This window comes from Ictalurus punctatus, chromosome 2, assembly GCF_001660625.3.
Source record: "Ictalurus punctatus breed USDA103 chromosome 2, Coco_2.0, whole genome shotgun sequence".
In the NCBI taxonomy this organism is placed as follows: Eukaryota; Metazoa; Chordata; class Actinopteri; order Siluriformes; family Ictaluridae; genus Ictalurus; species Ictalurus punctatus.
The window spans coordinates 6206622-6228638 of record NC_030417.2 but is presented as its reverse complement, the minus strand read 5'-3'; the positions used below and the strand labels follow the sequence as shown (position 1 = coordinate 6228638).

Genomic DNA, 22017 nt, shown 5'->3' with positions numbered 1-22017 from the left:
GTTATTATATTTTGAGAAAGTGTATGGCCAAGCTTTAGACAGGGTGACCTTCAGTGCTTTTTAAAAAAAAAAAAAAAAAAAAAAAAAAAAAAAACCCCATCCTCTTCTGTGCTCCACAATATGTTCTGCACTCTGCCGCACACCACCTCGCCTCTCTCATGACTCAGCTCTGAGCTCTAAGGCAACTTTGCCCCCAGTTTCCAGTGAACGAAAAAAATTAAGATGTGATCACAGTCACCACCTGTTTGCATTTTCTCTCTCCATCCATCCCTGTCTCCATGTTTTGTATCTACAGACAGCAGATAACTATATGTATCCTTGCATCTGTTCATACATTCATGTCTATTGTGCAATTTTGCTCAAACCTTGCAACCCTCCCAACTAGCTTCAGTGAGCTCTCCACATTATAGAACAATAAGCCATAACATTAAACCAAGACGTTAGCAGAGGATCCTTTAAGCCCTTTACGTTGTGAGGTGGGGCCTCCATGGATTGGACATGTTTGTCCAGCACATCCCACAGATGCTAAATCAGACAGAGATCTGGGGAATTCGGAGGCCGAGTCAACACCTTGTACTCTTTGCCATGTTCCTCAAACCGTTCCTGAATAATTTTTTTTTAAGTGTAGCAGGGCATATTATCCTGCTCAAACAGACCACTGACATTAGGGAATATCGTTGCCATGAAGGGGTGTACTTGGTCTGCGACAATGTTTTGATACTGAAGGTTGTACGTGTCAAAGTAACATCCACATGAATGCCAGGACTCAAGGTTTCCCAGCAGAACATTGCCCAGAGCATCACACTGCCTCCACTGGCTTGCCTTCTTCTCATAGTACATCCCGGATCCTTACACTCGCCCATTTTTCCTGCTTCTAACACATCAACTTCGAGAACTGACTGTTCACTTGCTGACCAATGTATCCCACGCCTTGACAAGTGCCACTGTAACGAGATAATCAATGTTATTCACCTCACCTGTCAGTGGTTTTAATGTTACGGCTGATCGATATATATTTTAATTTCATCCTGCAGGATTTCAATGCAAACAAATAGTCTGAATCTTTTGGACAAGCATTCTTTAAAAAGAAAAGAAAAAAGGAAAAAGAAGAAAGATTCAATCTAAAATCGCTGACTCATGGACAGTGCTAGTACAATATTTGACCTACAGTTCATGCGGAGTGCTTTAAGGTCCAAATTAATCTGTATAGTTTCTAATAAATTAAAAATCTACAAGCATTTCCCTGTTCCCAATGTACTTAGATTTTCTCATTTGAGAGGATCATTAGAGAGATACAATGATTACACTCCCAAGCATTAATCAAGGATTCCTTGATTAAAGTGGGGGGGGTCAAAAACTTTCGATTGGCAGTATCTCTATGACCTCCATCCACCTACACAGAACTTATGCCTTGGTCAGACTTTAAACCTCAGCTCTACACAAAGGAAATAAAACACCAATGGCAAAACCACCAACTACTCCTAGTCTAGTCCTTGTTATTAATTTGTACGCCTCAAATAGTCTTTAAACAGGAAGAAGGGATGGTATTGAAGAAAAAAGCTTTGACATTTGACCTTGTTGTGACTTTGACCCTGTTTGGATCCATTTCAAAATCTAACCAGTTCATTTACTGGTTACAATAATCATTCCAGATAAACCCCGAGTCTGGGAAGCCCCCATCATCATCATCAGCCATTTCTCTGTCTCTATCCCACCATAAATCCTAACATGCTTCTGCACTTGTCCCACTTGGAGGACTCTTAAAGGTTCTACGTATATAGACAGAGCTTTTCCCTATCAGAGAGTGTTTAATCCATCCCTCCATCTTCTCACGTAGTCTTTGAAAGTCAGATCCTTGACAGGACTTTCAACAGCAACTCTCCTACACAATTTCAGCATTCACGCTGTGCTCTGCATTGCCTTAAAGCACGCAAGACAATGACCTAATGGCTTAAGCTGGTGACACAGAATGTCAAGAGTGTTCGCGAGGTGAGAACTCGTGATTTGCAACAGCTCTGCTCAGGGTGTGCTTAGGGAGCCTGAGGATGCTCTATGGTGTGTGCGTGTAAAAATAGGAAACTATGCTTTTGATACAAAGAGAGGAAAAAAGAGTGAGTAAGAGAGAACGAGAGAAAAATATGAATGCCGTAGGCACAGTGCCTCAGGAAAGAAGTTTGATCAGACAGAGTAAAGTAGCCTCAAACACCACTTATCCTGGAGATCGCTTTACGATAAAGAAGAGAGAGAGAGAGAGAGAGAGAGAGAGAGAGAGAGAGAGAGAGAGAGACAGGCACGAGTGACAGAGATAGACAGAGACAGTGAGAGAGCTAGAGACAAAAGATAAACAGAGACAGAGATAGACAGAGCAAAATAGAGAGAGACAGACACAGGGAGAGAGAGAGAGAGACGGTTAGAGAGAGTGAGAGAGATAAAAATAGACAGATGGAAACTAAACGAGAGACAGAGAGACAGACAGTGACACAGCAAGACATAGAAAGAAACAGATAGAGATGGAATGAGAAGCAAGCACATCCAGAGCTGTGAGACAGGGGGGGGATTTTAATATAGTGTTTATTTTTACTTGTATATTTTACTATGGTTAATTCATGGAGGACTTTCTTCTTTCATTTACTCTTTCCTTCCTTTTTATTTATTACTTCCTTTATTGTTTTACTGCCTTCCCTTGCCGTTCCCCTTTCCTTTTGCCTCCTTCCAAATTTCCCCCGTCCTACCAGACTTAATTTCCTCATTCCTTTCCTTTTCCCTTTCTTCCTACCTTTCCTTCCTCATTATATCCTTTCCATATTATATCCTCTCCTTCCTTCCTTCCTCCCTCCCTCCCTTCCTTCCTTTGTTCCTCTCCTCCCTATCCTTCCGTCCTTTCTTACTCCCTCCGGTCCTTCCTCTCCTTCTTCCTTTCTTTGTTGTTAGTATCATATTTTCCCATCTGTTTTAATGCAATTTAAACGGATTTTTACTTCATCTTAAACATTTTATTCTTTAAACTTCAGTCGTCACACCAATTTTAGCGTATTTTAATAAACACATACTAAGGAAGAGAGAGTAATGGAAGGGGAGGAAAAAATGGCATCTGTGGAGAAAATAAAGTTTTTTTATATATATATATATATATATATATATATATATATATATATATATATATATATAAAGCAGATGATGAAGTGAGAAGAGGTAGAAGATAGCAGAAGAGCACAAAGCATCCATCATGCTGCCTGCATGGCCAAGTTGCTCAGATATCAGGCAAAGAGCACACTGATGACTGAGCTAGAAAGGCCACTTCTGCTGAAGACCCCGTGTCCCACCTGCAATCTTCTCTCCTCTTCCTCCCTCTTTTTCCTTTCCTCTTCTTCCTGTTTCCTCTTCAACTCCATCTCCACTTTCCTGCATCGGGAGACAAAACACGAGGTAGAAGAAAAAAAAAAAAGGTTTATAATCGCCATATACAATGTATATACATAAAATCTCAACACACCCCTGATAGAATAGCAGTCTTTTTTTTGTGAAGTAAAAAGTGAAACCAAAATAAAATCATATCATCTTTATGATATTGCAACCAATAAAAAGCAAATAGTTCAAATTCAAAATTTTAAGGGGGGGAAAAAAGAATTTTTTTTTTTTTTTTTTTTTACAATAACCTGGCTGCACAAGTGTGAACACCCTTTTATAACGGCTCATGTGACTGTGCACAGAATGATCCAATCACATTCAAACTCATGTTTAAAGCAATTATACAGCTGTCATTAATGAAGAAGTGATCCTGATGAACCCCTAATAAAGATGAACTGTTTCTATAGGATTTTCTTAACATCTTCTTTGTTTCCTGTGACTGCTGGAGCCATGGTCCACAAAGAGCTTACAAAGCATGTACGGGATCTCACTGTCAAAAAGGTATCAATCAGCAGAGGGGTACAAAAGAATTTCCAAAACATTAGATGTTCCATGGAACACTGTGAAAGCCATCATCAACAAGTGGAGAAAATGGGGCACCAGAGTGACTTCAAGAACAGGACGTCCTCCAAAATTGACGAAAGGACTGGAAGAAATCTTATCAGGGAGGCTGCTGAGAGACCTACAGCAACTTTAAAGGAAGGAGCCGGAGGAATGTCTGTCAAGTATTGATTACACTGTGTAAATCTCGCAGATTCTTCACATGTCTGGGCTACAGGGTAAGGTGGCTAGATGGAAGCCCTTTCTCACAGAAAAGAAAGGCGGCAAAATATGTTATGGTCTGAAGAAACCAAGACAGAACTTTATGGGTATAACACTAATAGGAAAGTCTGGCACAAAAACAAGACCGTGTTTCACCCACAGATCATCATACTCGTAGTGAAGCACGATGGTGGCAGGATCATGCTGTGGGCCTGCTTCTCTTCAGCTGAACCTGGAGCTTTAATCAAGATAAGAGGGAATCATAACTAGCTCCAAATACCACTAAATGTTCTCATGTAATGTTAGACAGCTGAAGGTGAAGAAAACTTTCACCTTTCGGCATGATAACGACAGAACGGCTTCAGAAGACGACGTCCAGAGCTAAATCCTGTGTGTTGAAGAGGGCTGTGCACAGGAGATCACCTCACAGTTTGAGAGATTTGGAGCATTTTCGCAAGGAAGAGTGGAATAAAATTCCCAAATAACGAAGTTCTTACCCAAAAAGACCGAGTGCTCTATTACAAACTAAAGTATTAGCAAAAGGGTGTGCAAACTTATACAACCAGGTTAGGTGAGTTTTTAACAGTGGTGTGTGGAATTTTTATATCCGCTGGATGTGCAGATGTATAGGAGGACAGTGGAATTCTAATTGACTTGAGAACGTGAAAGTGACAAAGAGAGGGATGAGTGAACGAATTAAACGGATGGATGAGCAAGGTCAGATAGAGAATCCCGTCACGTCAGACTTCTCCCTCTTTGCGCACCACGCGGGGAGTGTGACTTTATCAATAACTCCTCACGTGGCTGCGCTTCATCGCCGCTCACTCGATTACTGTGTCAGTTATGCTCCTCTGCTGCACCCTTCACTGAAGAAGAAGGGCACTACTAAGAGATCAGACATGGCCCTGAGGCAGGATGTGGCCCTTGGCTTTATCCCAAATGCCTGGCATTCAGAGGCACTGATTTGAGACGGACACTAAGAGCTTTGAGCCTGTGAGAAAGACTTTATGAGGCTTGAACAGAGGACAGGAATGACAAAGCATGCCAAGTGAGTCACAATGTCTGCATCTCTCTCTCTCTCTATCCATTCTGTTCATCTATTCTTGTCTCTCTTTTCTAGAGCTAAGCATTATACGTGATCAATATATGCTCTCCTTTTCCTATTCTTCCTTTTCCATCTCACCTCCATTAGCTTTTTTTTTCAAGCCTCAAGCATCTCTCTCTTTCTCTCGGTCTTCATTATCAGTCTTTGCCCATCAAGTCCACTATTTTTCTTACCTTTTTTTCCTAAGCCTATATAAATCACTCCCCCCATCTCCTCCTCATCCTCCTGTTATTTCTTATCTTAATTTCTGCTGCCATCTTCTTCCTTCCTTTCTTACCCTCCTTAGATCACTGTACCTTCTCATCCACAAGTTTGTTCTTCCTTTCTATCTAATTCTGATATTTACTCAATTTCTTCTCCCTTTATTTCCACCTTTTCATCTTTTCTTCAATTCTACATTGGCTTTTATTCATCATTTTCCCTTTCCATTTTTTTTCCATTCCTCCTTTCTCTCTCCTACATTCTGTCCACCCTTCCCCCCTCTCACCTTACCTCCCTCTTTCCTTCTTTACTATTTTTCTCCCTTCATTCTTTCTTTCCTTCTCTCTTCTTCCTCTTTCTCACTTCCATCTTCGCTTCACTTTTCCTTTACTTATTTCTTCATCTTCTCTCTTTTATTCCTTTCCTTCTCTCTTTAATTCAGTTTTACCTTGTCCTTCATTCCTACAATTTCCCCCATTTCTTATGTTCCTTTCCTTCATCCTTCCTCTCTATTTATTTCTGTCCTTCCTTCCTTCTCTGCTTTCTTCTTTCCTACTTTTTCCTTCTTCCTTCTCACCCCTTCCTTACTTTCTTCTCTGCCATTCTTTCCTTCCTTTAATCATTCTCCTTCCTCATCACTTCTTCCTCCATCTTAGATTCTCTTTTCACCCTTCCTTATTTATTTCTTCTCTTTCTTTAATTCCTATCCATCCTTCATCAACTTTCATTTTTTCTTTCTTACTTCTCACCTTTCCTCAATTCCTTTCTTCCTTCTCACTTTACTTCCCTTCCTTCACCCCTCCTTTACTTATTTCTTTACCTTCATTCTTTTCTTCCTTCTCTACTTCCTTGTCTTTTCTTTCTGCCATCACTTCCTTTAACCTTTCATTTGTACCTTACTTCTTTGCCTCTTCCCTTTCTCTGTCTGTCTATTTTTCCCCTTTATTATTCAATACCAATTGATCATGTTTTAAATGTCTTTTCAAACTCCAAACCGCTCTCTTACAGGTGTCTCTCCTCCTCTGCTTGTTTGCGGAGTTTCTCCTCTTCCTCCCGCTTCTTCCTCTCTTTCTCCATCTCTTCCTGGATGCGGCGCAGTCTCTCACGCTCCTCCTCCTCCTGCTTCTGTTTCTGCATGACACTGAGGAGGCGCTCCGAGCGCCCCACCAGCACTTGATGCTCATTATCCATGTCTATGCGGCTCATCACGGTGCTCTAAGCAGAAGAACACAACAGAGAAGGACTTTAAGTACAGTTAATTGATAAACATTTGTCACGTTTTACTTCGGTTTCCTTTAGCTAATGTTTCTCAATTTTTTTTCCTTTTTACACCCATAGTTCCATCTTACCCAAATATTTCCCCAACATCTCTCAGTTCCATCCTATAAATTTCTAAAAAGTCTTTTCCTCCATTGTCTCCAATATCGTCCCCTTGACTGATTTAGTTCTTCTACGTTCCTCAATTTTTCCATCCAATATCTCTCGGTTCTTCCACACATTCGTGCTTCAATTTTCCTTTGCTTCCTCCATCTGATGCCCCTTAGTTCCTTCTTCACAAATCCCTTTCTTCTTCCTTGCTAAGTCCCTCAGTTCTTCTTTCTATATCTCACAGTTATTCTTTCCATATCCTTCAGTCCTTCCTTCAATATCTCCCAGTTGTTTTTTTATACATCCATCATTTCTTCTTTCCACATCCATCAGTTCTTCCTTCCATATCCATCAGTTCTTCCTTCCATATCCATCAGTTCTTCCTTCCATATCCATCAGTTCTTCTTTCCATATCCACCAGTTCTTCTTTCCATATCCACCAGTTCTTCCTTCCACATCCATCAGTTCTTCCTTCCACATCCATCAGTTCTTCCTTCCATATCCATCAGTTCTTCCTTCCATATCCATCAGTTCTTCCTTCCATATCCATCAGTTCTTCTTTCCATATCCACCAGTTCTTCTTTCCATATCCACCAGTTCTTCTTTCCACATCCATCAGTTCTTCCTTCGATATCCATCAGTTCTTCCTTCGATATCCATCAGTTCATCCTTCCACATCCATCAGTTCTTCCTTTCAAATCCCTTGGCTTCTTTTTTCCGTTGATTATTCTCTTCCATGTCCCCCAGCTCTTGCTTCCAAATCAATCCTTCCTTTTAATTCTTTCAGTTCTCATCTCTTAGACTTCCTTTTTGACATTACACATTTCTGACCCGAATTTCCTCTCATACCATGTGCTTCCTTCCCTCCCATGACTTTCAGTTTTTCTCAGGTTCTACTCTCCATGTCACTTGGAGTCTTTCCTCCAATGTGCAGAGCTTCTTCCCAGACACATCTCTCCAAGCTCCTTCTAATGTTTCGTCTCTCACTTCTTCCCTCAATGTCTATTAGCTTTTTCCTATAGATATTTTGGTGTCTTTCCTCCCACGTCCCTTGCTTCAAACCTAATCCTCTGAGAGCTCCTTACTCCTTCTCTCTCTCTCCTGCACATTAATATCCATGAGTATTTAACATATTCGTGATGGCTTTCAATCCAGATGCCAATCATGCTTAACACTTGACACTGTATGGTATTTATTTGAATAATGGAATCACACAGCCACAGAGCTGGTTAATATGCACCAGCAGCTGCTCAGACGGCATCACTCAGCATCTCCCCGAGATTCAGAACAAGACGGTGACATGCTTAAGAGCACCGTGGAAGAAAAAAATTAAATAAATAAATTACACACACATACCTTTATATGTCCCATGATTTTTTCTTCTCTAACGTCCCATACTGTTTCTCTCTTAGCCCTTTCCTTTATGTCCCCCAGTTCTTTCCTCCACATTCCTCCCTAGGATTCTTCCTCCATTGTCTTTTGTTACTTCCCTCATTCGTGGCATAGTTCTTCCCCTCCCTCAAAGAAACCTTCACATCAGATCCTCCATTACAAAAATTCCAAATACAAAAAGGGTTCTGGCACACATTTAACTCCACATTTAACTAATTACTTCAGTATAACTCTCAGTTTTTTTCCCCCAAAGCTTAATCACTTGGTGAGTTCATACATCGTTTTACTGGGTCCACCCCCCACAGCATTCATACAGAGATTCTCATTTAATCTAAGAGTCCTGTTTGCTATAAAAAAAAAAAAAACTAATCAAACAAACAAACAAACAAAAAAGTCTCTTTCAGCTCCATAAGGTGCCTATGCAATACAATGTTTGTGTAATCACACATGAAGTGCTCAGGAAGTCAAAGGTGAGAACACATACTACACACACACACCTTAATCTTGCGCATGAGTGTGTCGATGGAGGCATCCAGGTCCTGGATCTGTTTGCTCATTTCCTGTTTGCTCTCTTTGAGGCCGGTCACAACCTCGTTGAGCATGCTGATCCGCTTCTTCAGGCTGCGCAGCTTCACCAGGCCATTGATGCTGTTGCACACACAGATGCACATACACACAAAACTGTGAATTTAATCAAGCCTCTATTCAAGATTCCAGTGCACAGATGACCTCAACCTGATGACTAAGTCCCAGCAGACGCCAAAATAGCTGAATAGTTAATTACGCTGCTTCATCAAAGGCAATACTTAAATTCTGCACAAGAGACAGCTTTAATATTTCCACACTATTACTGTAACATTATTTTAATTTAAAATACTCTTCTGTCCATGACAGCAATTTACATTTTGTCTGGAGGTCCCTCTGCACCATCGATGCCATAGCAATCTCCAACTCTCATTAAACTCCATGTCTCTGCTTAATATCCGTCTTAATCTTAATCACCGTTTTAAAGAAAATAAATTTGCTATAGATCGTCTGATACAGATTTAGTTAATAATTATGATTTACCACCTTGTGTACTACAACAGACGTCCCAATTAACCTTGGCAAGTTCTGTTAAGATTTTACATATGCATAATACTGTGTGTGTGTGTGTGTGTGTGTGTGTGTGTGTGTGTGTGTGTGTGTGTGTGTGTGTGTTTATTTATATGCATCGTTTTTCATTTAAATAAAGGCTCTATTTAAATAAGAATAAAGAAAATGAAAAAAGTCAGTGTGCAAAGAAACAACAAAGAAAGAACAGGAAAGGGCAGAGTGCAAAGAAAAATAAATAAAGAAAGAAAGAAAGAAAGAAAGAAAGAAAGAAAGAAAGAAAGAAAGAAAGAGAAAAGAAAAGGGCAGAGTGCAAAGAAAAAGAAAGAAAAGGAAAGGGCGGAGTTCAAAGAAAGAAAGAAAGAAAGAAAGAAAAGAAAGAAAGAAAGAAAGAAAGAAAAGAAAGAAAGAAAGAAAGAAAGAAAGAAAGAAAGAAAGAAAGAAAGAAAGAAAGAAAAAAGAAAAGGAAAGGGCAGAGTGCAAAGAAAGAATGAAAGAAAGAATGAAAAAGAAAGAAAGAAAAGGGCAGAGTGCAAATAAAAAGAAAGAAAGAAAGAAAGAAAGAAAGAAAGAATGAAAGAAAAAGAAAGAAAGAAAGAAAGAAAAAGAAAGAAAGAAAGAATGAAAGAAAAAGAAAGAAAAGGGCAGAGTGCAAATAAAAAGAAAGAAAGAAAGAAAGAAAGAAAGAAAGAAAGAAAGAAAGAAAGAAAGAATGAAAAAGAAAAGGGCAGAGTGCAAAGAAAGAAAGAAAAGGAAAGGGCAGAGTGCGGAGTGCAAAGAAAGAAAGAAAAAGAAAGAAAGAAAGAAAGAAAGAAAGAAAAGGAAATGGCAGAGTGCAAAGAAAAATAAAGAAAGAAAGAATGAAAAAGAAAGAAAGAATGAAAGAAAGAAAGAAAGAAAGAAAGAAAAAAGAAAAGGGCAGAGTGCAAAGAAAGAACGAAAGAAAGAAAGAAAGAAAGAAAGAAAAGGGCAGAGTGCAAATAAAAAGAAAGAAAGAAAGAAAAAAGAAAAGGGCAGAGTGCAAATAAAAAGAAAGAAAGAAAGAAAAAAAGAAAGAAAGAAAGAAAGAAAGAAAGAAAGAATGAAAAAGAAAAGGGCAGAGTGCAAAGAAAGAAAGAAAGAAAGAGAAAAGGCAGTGTGCAAACAAACAACAGCTTAGCTCCTAATAACTGACATTAGCTAGCACGCTAACAGCTCTGCTGATAAACTAATGGAATGAAAAGTACACGTAGCAGCAGGTTACAGCGATTACAATCTCATTCTTACTGTTTAGATTTGTTAGGAATTTAGGTCAACGCCTTGAAATAGTAAACATTCACCGCATGCCTTTACTAATATATGATTATACAGAAATGTACTGATGTTTGAAAATGCAGTGAGTAGAAAGTAGAGATTTTTTTTTTTTTTTTTTTTTTAAATCTAGTGATTATAAGTTAAAAGTATTCAGTAAAAAATCATTTTTTTTAAAAATCTCAAGTAAGGCACAGATACTTAAAAGTCAATCACAAATGTAATTTGTAATTTCCCACCTCTGCTTCTGTTTGAGATTCAAGTTACACTCTGCAAAATAATTGCTTCACTTGACTAAAAATGGGTTATTCCATGAAAAAGCCCTAAATGTGATTCCACCATTTAGATAACACAGCACTTTTCCTAACAAAGCAACACTTCCTTAATATCTGCTCTAGTAATGAAGGATTTACATAAGATGTTGGCTAATAGGATTTAAAAATCGTATCAACATAGCGGAAGCAAAATACTAATTTTGTAGGTTTTAATCCCGGTCTATGGGGGTATTTGGGGTTCTGAGGTAATGAGTGCTTACCGAGGTTTGTGTTTTCTCTTGCACAGCCACATGCGTACGGTCTTCTGCATCTTAATGCAGGCAGTGGCCCGATATAGCATCTTATTCTTCACTGGGAAGAAGACAGAAAGAAAGAAGTTCAATGGCATTCAATGGAAAAGTAGAAAATGTAGATTTCCACTAAAAAGAAGTTGTTCATTTCATCAGTTACGATCACAATAAAAATAAATAAATAAATATATAAACAAATAAGAAAAGACTGTTCTGCATAGGCAGCTGACAATGATTTCAATGGGTCTATGTGTGTGTATGCAAGTCTATGTATGTATGTATGTGTGTGTGTATATATATATATATATATATATATATATATATATATATATAAATATATAAAAACATAACACTTGGCTAGGCCCAACTTCATGCTAAGACACTTCATCCATCCAGTGACTACAACACTGTTGTTTCAAGCCAAGAGGTGAGAATTTTGAGAGTGTGTGCGCGCGTGTGTTACATACGTTTGATGACGGACAGAGCACACCACTGCACCTTCTTCCAGCGGCTGCAGATGAGCCACTTGTTGACCCGTTTCACTAGTTCAGCCAGATGATCCGGATCCGACTTCATTATCTGGTCAAACTCTGAAAACTGATTCAAGAAGAGAAAAACATTATAAAGAAGGAGAGATAGATAGATAGATAGATAGATAGATAGATAGGTGTAGATCAGAATTTATTCATAATGTACAGTTTCATCATGGCAGAGAAAGTGAGATCTGCAGCTCAGAAGACTTTTCCCAGCTTCTTCTTTATTCCCTCATTAACACCATACTCATGGTTCCAGGCTGATATTTGCATCTCCCTAAAACCTCACTTCTTCTGCTAATGAGTGTGCCAGAGAGGCCTTCTCTCTTTCTCTCGCTCTCACACACACACACGCGCATATTATATAAATATAAATATATATATATATATATATATATTTATATTATATACACACACACACACACACATACAGGATCGCAGCCTTACGATGGAGAAATGATTCATTTAAGTGGAAATGTAGCTGCCATCTGCTGACTGCAGTTTAGTCTGCAGATCCTGCTGCTCTCATTACACTAAGCCCTGTTCCTCTGATCTAAAGCATAAACGTTCTTTATCTCTGCTCCTTTTCAGGCCAGTTATATAACCGTTGACCAGTCTTACCTTTCCAGGTCTGAAGAAAACTCGAGTGAGTCCAAACTTGTAGTCGTTTTCATTCAGGCCCAAAGCTTTGAACAGAGCCTGTACAGTACAGGAAGAGAAAACGGCAACATTTCAGCAACATCTCACACTGAGATTCACACCGAGCGTAAGTGAAAAGAGGACTTCGCTAATCCTGCTTATACGCTGATAGACACACTTCTTTGCAGTACACTAGCTAGTCTTGAATTTATACCAAAACACTGTTGAATTCTTGATTCAGATGGTGTGGATTTAGTTTTCTCAATCAGCACGGCTCGGACAGTGCGTCCAGCCGTGACATAAATGAGTAAAATTAATGCGCTCGTTTATAGAAAGAAAGAAAGAAAGAAAGAAAGAAAGAAAGGGAAAAGCCAGAGTGCAAAGAAAATGAAAGAAAGAAAAGAATGAAAGAAAGAAAGAAAGAAAGAAAAAGGCAGAGTGCAAAGAAAGAAAGAATCAAGGAAAGAAAGGGAAAAGGCAGAGTGCAAAGAAAGAAAGAAAGAAAGGGAAAAGGCAGTGTGCAAACCAAAAACAAAGAAAGAAAGAAAAGGCAGAGTGTAAAGAAAGAAAGAAAGAAAGAAAGAAAGAAAGAAAGAAAGAAAGAAAGAAAGAAAGAAAGAAAAGGGAAATGCAGAATGCATACAAATAAAGAAAGGAAGAAAGAAAGAAAATGAAAAGGCAGTGTGCAAAGAAAGAAAGAAAGAAAGGGCAAAAGCAGAGTGCAAAGAAAAAGAAAAGAAAGGCAGATTGCAAGAAAAGGAAGAAAGGAAGAAAGAAAGAAAAAGAAAAACAAACAACAAAGAAAGAAAGAAAGAATGAAAGAAAGAGTGGAAAGAAAGAAAGAAAGAAAGAAAGAAAGAAAGAAAGAAAGAAAGAAAGAAAAGGAAAATGCAGAGTACAAAAAGGAAGAAAGAAAGAAAGAAAGATGGAAAGAAAGAAAGAAAGAAAGAAAGAAAGAAAGAAAGAAAGAAAGAAAAGAAAGCATAAAAGACAAAAATACAGCTAATTAAATTTCATTTGTGATCCAAACAGGTCTTTGCCTTTGAAACAGTTTTTAATAGTTAATTTTTTATGTCGGTGCTGTAAACTCTAACAGCTGCTCCAGTAACCGCGAGCTCCACTCCAGGCACACAAGCACCTCGGATGGAGATGTGTAGAAGATCATGCTGAGATAAACAGGGTATTTTAGATTAGCTACAGTCCATCGAGAGAGTAAAGCTGTATTTAAGCACTGGTATGTGACCTTGCAGAAAAGCCGGGGGTCCAGACGGGTGAGTTTGGGAGGCATGTACTGCTTGTACATGTTGTAGAGCTCGTGGAAGGGAGCGCGGGAAGGAAAGCCACCCTGCATCAAGTCCAGAACGGACACCATTCCTATGAGAGAGATTAAAGAGATGATCTAACTTCCTGCCTTGTAAAGCGTTCAGTAAAAACCAACATGATTGTAACAATAGCAGGAGAAATGTATGGACTACACCGAGGTGCACTCGATTGATTTTAGTTGGGTTCTGAGGTTAGCCCAAGACCTAAATACGGAGTCTGACAGTACATGATTGCGGTCATCAATACAGCAGACCACCAAAATGGCACACCAGTTTATTGAACACTTTCATCAATAAAAGGCCTTTGCGGCCCGAATTCAATCTATCTCTCAGTTGAATAGACATCAATCATGTGGACGAGAAAACATTTAACATTTTAAATACAGAAGCCCTACAGAAGTGCAACGCAAACAAACAAAACATGGTCACCGTCATAGGTGCAGCTGGGTGTGTGAGTGTGTGTGTCCATGAATCAAAGACTGTGTTACATTTGAGTAAATTTTTGAGTAGATTCAACCGGTCGTTAATGGGCTTTTCTGTTTCAATTTTTCAGCGCCTCAGATTCGTTCAAATCCACCTGTCCAAATAATAAGAGCTTCTAAACTCATCCTTCTAGCACAGCCTCGGAGCAGACCTACTAATCTACCAAGCGCTCCCCAGGTCTAGAACACACAGTTACACTTGCAGTGCGAAGGAAGGAAGAAAGAAAGAAAGGAAAAGGCGGTGTGCAAACAAACATAGAATGAAAGACAGAAAAGGAAAAGTCAGAGTGTGAAAACAAAGAAAGAAAGAAAGAAAGAAAAAGAAAGAAATGGACAAGGCAGAGTGTGGAAAACAAGAAAGAAAGAAAGAAAAAGAAAGAAATGGACAAGGCAGAGTGTGGAAAACAAGAAAGAAAGAAAGAAAAGGACAAGACAGAGTGTGGAAAACAAAAAAGAAAGAAAAGTCAGCGTGAAAAAGAAAAGGACAAGGGAGAGTGTGAGAAAGAAAGAAAGAAAGAAAGAAAGAAAGAAAAGGACAAGACAGTGTGAAAAATAAAGAAAGAAAGAAAGAAAGAAAGAAAGAAAGAAAAGGACAAGGGAGAGTCTGAAAACAAGATAGAAAGAAAGAAAGAAAAAGAAAGAAAGAAAGAAAGAAAGAAAAGGACAAGACAGTGTGAAAAATAAAGAAAGAAAGAAAAAGAAAAGGGCAAGGCAGAGTGTGGAAACAAACAAGAAAGAAAAAGAAAAAGAAAGAAAGAAAAAGAAAGAAATGGACAAGGCAGAGTGTGAAAACAAAAAAGAAAGAAAAGTCAGTGTGAAAAAGAAAAGGACAAGGCAGAGTGTGAAAATGAAAAAAAGAAAGAACAACAAAGAAAGAAAGAGAAGGACAAGGGAGAGTCTGAAAACAAGAAAGAAAGTAAGAAAAAGAAAGAAAGGAAGAAAGAAAAGGACAAGACAGAGTGTGAAAAAGAAAGAAAGAAAAAAAGAAAGAAAAAGAAAAGGACAAGGGAGAGTCTGAAAACAAGAAAGAAAGAAAGAAAGAAAGAAAGAAAGAAAGAAAGAAAGAAAGAAAGAAAAGGACAAGGCAGAGTGTGGAAAACAAAAGAAAGAAAAAGAAAGAAAGGAAGAAAGAAAAGGACAAGACAGTGTGAAAAAGAAAGAAAGAAAAAGAAAAGGGCAAGGCAGAGTGTGGAAACAAACAAGAAAGAAAGAAAGAAAGAAAGAAAAAGAAAGAAAAAGAAATGGACAAGGCAGAGTGTGGAAACAAACAAGAAAGAAAGAAAGAAAGAAAGAAAGAAAGAAAGAAAGAAAGAAAAAGAAATGGACAAGGCAGAGTGTGAAAAAGAAAAAGACAGAAAGAAAAAGAAAAGTACAAGGGAGAGTCTGAAAACAAGAAAAAGAAAGAAAGAAAGAAAGAAAGAAAGAAAGAAAGAAAGAAAAGGACAAGGCACAGTGTGAAAAAGAAAGAAAGAAAGAAAAGGACAAGGCACAGTGTGGAAAACAAAAAAGAAAGAAAGAAAGGAAGAAAGAAAGAAAGAAAGGAAGAAAAGGACAAGGGAGAGTTTGAAAAAGAAAGAAAGAAAGAAAAGGACAAGGCACCATGTGAAAAAGAAAGAAAGAAAGAAAAGGACAAGGGAGAGTTTGAAAAAGAAAAAAAGAAAGAAAAAGAAGAGGCAGAGTGTGAAAACAAACAAGAAAGAGAGGAAGAAAGTTCCGACTCTTACGTTGACAGTATTCAGTATTTATATGCACTAATCTGAAACAGGATTTCTCAAGCTGTAAATAATCTCTCCCCTGAGAAGAAAAAGGGGCTTCAGAACATTTTAAATCATACCTCACAGGAGAGTTCGTTTGGCGCGTCAGTCAGGATGTTAACGGAGTTCGTTTAAATGGAATTTAAAATTGAATCAATATCATCTCTCGTCGGTGTTTGTGGTCATACAGGACCTCCGTGAGAAGATCAGAAACTAGCTGGTGGGTAAACAGTGGCTTGCACAATGTCTGTTCAGAGACAGATTCCCAATCTAATCTACAGATCATGTGCTGTTGTGCAGATAAGAATGCTTTACACCAGTGGATTAACTCTGATGCTGAAGATGAGCCATTTGTTTTATTATTTCCAAGTTTGATCATACACTCGAGTGAAAAAGTTAGCACCCCCCACGACAAAACGAAGATTTATCGCAACAAATTATTAAGTGGCTTAGGTTTCACAGCTGTTCCTCCATTTTTACAAGCAATAAAATTCACACTGTATGGCCAAAAGTATGTGGACATCTGACCGTCACACCCTTCCCCATTACAATTTGCCTTCGCTGGAACCAAGAGGCCCAAACCTGTTCCGGCATGACAGCACCCCTGTTCACAAAGCGAGCTCAATGAAGACTTGGTTTGCCAAGGTTGGAGTGAAAGACCTCGGGTGTCCGGCACAGAGCCCTGAACACCTTTGGGATGATTTGGAAAGTCGATTGTATCGACAGGTCTCCTCGCCTGACCTCAGTGCCCGACTTCACTAATGCTCCTTTGGCTTAACGAGAACAAATTCCCCACACCCAGGCTCCAAAATCTAGTGGAAAGCCTTCCCAGAAGAATGGAGGTTATTATAACTGCAAAAGGGGAACTAAATCTGGAATAGGGATGTTCAACAAGCACAATGTACACAGTGTATTAATCGTTCCATATAATTTTTTTTTTTAGACAATGACATCACTTTCAAAGTAGCACGTGCATTTCCAGATGTGATATAAATATTCTGCATGACCACTCTTTGTCTTTATACTGCCTGCAGTCTGTTTCCAAACTAGCTTCCACTAGTGTGTAAAATACGCAGAAGCACTAACCTGAACACTGGAGCTGTGACAGGATCTGTGAGCCTTCAAACTGGTGGCTCACCATCTTCAAGTTGGGCTTCACACAGCGGATGAAACCTGAGCCCTGAAATCATAACTCATAAACTAAATGAAAATTAAAACCAAAAATTCCACTGGCCTCCTCCGAGACCACTTAGGTCAGATCTATTAGAAATGTAACCACTGTAGAAGGCTCACAGATGGTGGACCTTAATAACAGGGCATGCAAATGGGCTTTAACCTCATTTGAGTGTAATTGGAGTGTTCTTGATTTGGTAATTACCGTGCTGCGGAGCTTGTCTAGCAGGATGTTCAGCTGGGTCTGTATCGGATCAAAGATGGAGAATGGAATTAGCGACTTGGTGTCATGCGTCCATGATATTCGCCAATGGCGTTTTCGCTTCTTCAAGCCTAAAGCCATTTGAATTTTTACTCCTCCAGTAGGAAGGTGTTAAGAATTAAGTGTGCAACAGAGTCCTGATGCTTCAAGCCAAAAAATAAAATAAAATAATAATAATAATAATAATAATAATAATAATAATAATAATAATAATAGTAATAATTCACACAAAGACAGACAGGTAACAGAAATGTCAACAGAGGCCAAAGACAGGCACAAAACACACACACACACACACACACACAAAGCACAAGAAAGAAGGCAGAACATGAGCTTGTGTGTACACATCTATTTAACACCATGCAGAAGGCCTAGCAGAGATGCACAGAGCATGTGAACGGTGCGTTCTCGGATACCTGACAGATTACTGCTTTTAGTCCACTATCTCCACAGATACTGCATCCAAGGAGACTACATTCATAGAAAAAGACAAAAAGAGGACAGAACTTCTCTCTCTCTTTTTTTTTTTTAGCCCTCATTCTCTTTTTCTATTTCTTCTACACCATCTGACTGTGAGACGTTCTACACCATCTGACCATTGTGAGTGGCAGGACAAAGAGATCCTTTGCTGATCTGGATCGTATGTCATGACAAAAGAGTGCTACTTATGATCTAACAAAGCCCCTGTCCTGTCCCTAAGCTCTGCAGTCCATCTCCAAGTCTTCACTTTGGTGTCAAAATTTAATAGTACGAAAGGGGTTCCTCAATATTTGACGAATTCCAGGAAATAGCCTGTTCAGCCTGTCATTCTGCACTGGAGTAAAATTTATTGGGTCCCAATACCAAACCAGTACTGGGGGGGGGGGGGGGGGGGGGGGTGTTAAGATATACACAATATTACACTGTTACCATATCCAGTGACATTGACTTTGATTACATTATATGACCAGACATGCCATCCTTTCCGCATTTTGACTAGGAGCTCCGCAATTTAACCCTGGATTACTTTATACACCCAATAAAATGGTAGCTGAACCAATATGTGTGTAAATCTGGAATAGTTTGTATTAACTTACGCTGCCTGGAAACCCCACCCCCTTTTTTCTTCTCACAATGGTCTCCACTAAACTTACATATGCTACCTTGTTTTCTGCAAAGGTAAACGGCACATGTTTTGAGTACATTAATATGAATTAAAATCTACAGTATCGGTGTATGTTAGATTGAGATCATTTTAGACAAGTACATATTTAACGTCATATAATGAACTAGATCAATTAGGGATGGCAAAAAATAAGGACGGAAAATTTTGAACAAAAAAGATTCAATTTACCAACAAAAAAGTGGAACACAATGGTAAGGACAATTAGAAAATTGCAAGAAAATAAAACCCCTAAATTGTCCGAGCCATCTAAGTGGGAGGAAGGGATATGCTCTGCCCCCTTTCTGTCAGAATGACATTAGCCAATCATGGACATCTGTGAGCTCATCTATGTGGAAGAGGGCAGACAGCAGATTTGTTTTTCTTTTTGTTTGCTTGATTGTTTTTCTGACTGAAAATGGTGTAAAAATGTCTAATGTTTTTACAGCATTGCTGTTTTGCAAAGAAATATTAATCAATCCCAACTGTATTCAGAGCACCTTGCAGTTTTTTCAGAATTACAGAAGATTTTCTGCAGATTTGGGCCAAGACATATTTGAGCTATGTGACATCACCACAATGCGCATTCAGCCAAATCCTCTTCGGTTCACATCAAACATGAGTACAGCTAAAAAGGTCTCATTTACCAAACATCACTGCAAAAGAATTTTGGGCAATTGCAATTTTAGGGGGGCGGGGGGAAGGGGTTAATGCACCAAAATCCAAACTCGTAACCCTAGTTTGTCAGTATGAACAATGTTCGTCAGTTCTTGAAATGCTATGTACCTAAATCTGGCAACAGCAACAAACAAAAAAAATCATCTGTCTTCTTATCTGATGCACTGTTCACTTCATTGTTTAGTATATAGATCAGTACTCATCCATTATCCTTGTAGGTGCTCCATAAACTCAGATTTTTATAATGTATGGCACTGCAGGAGTGATCTTTTAAAAAGCACAAGGTCAAATGAACACATCGGTTTGGAATGGCACGATAAATCAAATGGTCTTCTGACTGATGCTGTCATTTGAGCTGAACCTGATTTGATTAGGGAAAGAGATTCAAGTCTTTTTGACATGAGAAAGGCTGAAAATATCTCGAATGTTAACAGGACCACGCCAGGAAGTTCGTCCATACACTCCATAATTGGACAAAGCAGCCTAGAAGTAAGAAAGCAACCAAACTGCTTGGTCATATCTGGGACTGTGCAGTAAACTTTGCCCTTTATGAAAATAACAAACAGGAAGTGAAGACAGTTTACTTTTAGTCCTTGGTAGTTTTCTTGAGTTTCTTGAAAAGCGCTATATAAATGTAACTGTAAAACTGTAAATATGAGTCAGAATATATGAGTCATGTAAATATGAGTCAGAACTGTCAAAATTTATGTCTAATAAGTACGCTGCACTTCTCGAAATTAACTGATGCAAAGTTTCACACGCCTTGAAAAGTCAAGCATAAATTTTTGCCTGAAATATCCATCCCTTTTCTGAAGCCCCTATCGCTCGCTCTCTCTGTCCCATTCACTCTTTTGTTCATCGTCTCTCTCTATCCACCTTTTCATGTGGCAGACATCCCAGGAGAGGCATGGGATGGAAAGTTAGAGAGAGTGGGAGAAAGAAGAGAGGAGAATGGATAAAGGAAAAAAGGGCAGAGAACCCCGCACACACAAACACACACACACACACACACACACACACACACGAGAGAGAATTCCACCTGATGCGATGAGACTAGGCACAGAAAAAGATTCAGTCAAATATATATATATACACACTGTATATTCTCACCTACACACACCTCCCACTTGGCTCTCAGGTATACAGTATGTCAGACTGCAGTCATATCTATGCTGCACGTTCATGCTAATCAATGTGGTCTTTCTTTGTCCTGCCAGCTTCATATCTGACCACTCACGTGAACGTAAAATCCACCTGTTCGCGTGACATTTCCCGATCATGTTACTGACCTGTTGCAAATTAACCTCCAGCTGTTTCTTTTCAGTAACACTTACTCTTCCAGTCTTTTGTTGCCCCCGTCCCAACTTTTTTGAGACGTGTTGTGGCCATCAAATTCAAAATTACCTTATTGTTTTTCTTTAAATGGCACATTTCCTCAGTTTAAACATTTGATATGCTTTCAATGTTCTATTGTGAATACCATATGGGTTTATGAGATTTTCAATTCATTGCATTCTGGTTTTATTTACATTTTACGCAGCGTCCCAACTTTTTTTTGGAACCGGGGTTGTAAGAACTTACATAGGGACTTGTATCTAAGACAATTTAAGGTGAAGTTTTCCAATGATGGAAAGAGTTTGACTTTTTTTTTCTTCAGTAACATAAAAAAATGGAGCTTTTTTTGTGTCTAATTAACTTCAAACGAGAGAATAAAAAGAGGCTGGCGAGGGAACGACTGATTACATCTACTATAACGTAAGGTACTAACTGGTTTGCAGGATATTGCACCAAATAGATAAAACGTATTATGTGTTGTTCTTTAATAAATTAAATTTGGGAACTTGGTGTGCTATAAGAAGAACATAACACTTCAGGATGTGCAGTTATTGGAAAATAATCACCTTCGCATTGAGCCACGTTGATTATTTCCTAGTTCTAATTTTTGTTGATAAATTTTCTATTCCATTATAACAGTGTATTTTCCCTTTACTTTAGTTTACTATATTATATACTGTATAATTTCTGCTGTATACTCATGAAGCTTGATTAAAAATATAATAAACGAATAGATACCATTTACTCCAAGGATTTGCGTTACTATGCGTTTCAAATTGAAAATATATCTCATTTCAAATAACAGGGTTTTTTTTTTTTTTTTTTTTTTAAATGTTATTTCTCCCTGATATAAAGGCACTGGGACACAGTACTCTTACCTCAATATAGAGTTCATAATCTTGAGTGTAAATAAACAAAAAAGTACCGCATCTATGAATAGTTGTTTTGAGCTAACCTTGAATTTGTTGCCCACGCTGATGAAGCTGAGCTTGCCTGTTTTCTGCTTGACATCTCGGGAGCTGTTGGAGTTCTCGAAGAGCTCGCGTATAAACCGATCCTTTGACTCACTAATGAGACTCCCCAAGGACATGTGCAGAGCGTCGTTGTTCTTCTCCACGAACTTGCTCTGAGATAGGAAGAAATAAAGTGTCACTACAAAGCAGGTGCACTAAAAAAAAAAAAAAAAAAAAAAACGAAAATTTGATCAGATCAATTTCTTTGAACTCCCAACGCAACATTAATATTCAGCGGTTATCACCATTAGTTTAAAAAAAATAAATAAATAGATAAATAAATAATAATAATAAAAAAAAAACAGTTGTCATCTAAAGAAGCCCTGGAGAGAAGCATATAGTGAGGAAATATACAGTATAAAATATTAAATAGTACTAAACTGAATCCTCTGATATAAGGATGTGACCATATACCGTGATGCTGTATATCCCAGAGTGCTGTTCATTTCTCAAATCTGATTAGTCAGTAGATGTTGATGAACTTTTCTGTACCAGCAGCTCT

At 38.5% G+C, this 22017-nt stretch overlaps 1 protein-coding gene across 6 annotated transcripts in view; it reads right to left on the bottom strand.

The window, feature by feature from the left end:
- Window positions 1-22017, bottom strand: part of myo6a (myosin VIa) — a 121925-nt gene that overhangs the window by 27094 nt on the left and 72814 nt on the right. For all 6 annotated transcript variants that reach the window (XM_017494541.3, XM_047159896.2, XM_047159897.2 and 3 more), the window contains exons 18-27: window positions 21458-21628; window positions 17292-17330; window positions 17000-17093; window positions 13599-13729; window positions 12338-12415; window positions 11651-11780; window positions 11154-11244; window positions 8734-8884; window positions 6483-6691; window positions 3324-3402 (exon numbers count right to left, since the gene is read on the bottom strand). In XM_017494541.3, the coding sequence (XP_017350030.2) occupies window positions 3324-3402; window positions 6483-6691; window positions 8734-8884; window positions 11154-11244; window positions 11651-11780; window positions 12338-12415; window positions 13599-13729; window positions 17000-17093; window positions 17292-17330; window positions 21458-21628 (1173 nt within the window). The remainder of the gene's footprint in view (window positions 1-3323; window positions 3403-6482; window positions 6692-8733; window positions 8885-11153; window positions 11245-11650; window positions 11781-12337; window positions 12416-13598; window positions 13730-16999; window positions 17094-17291; window positions 17331-21457; window positions 21629-22017) is intronic.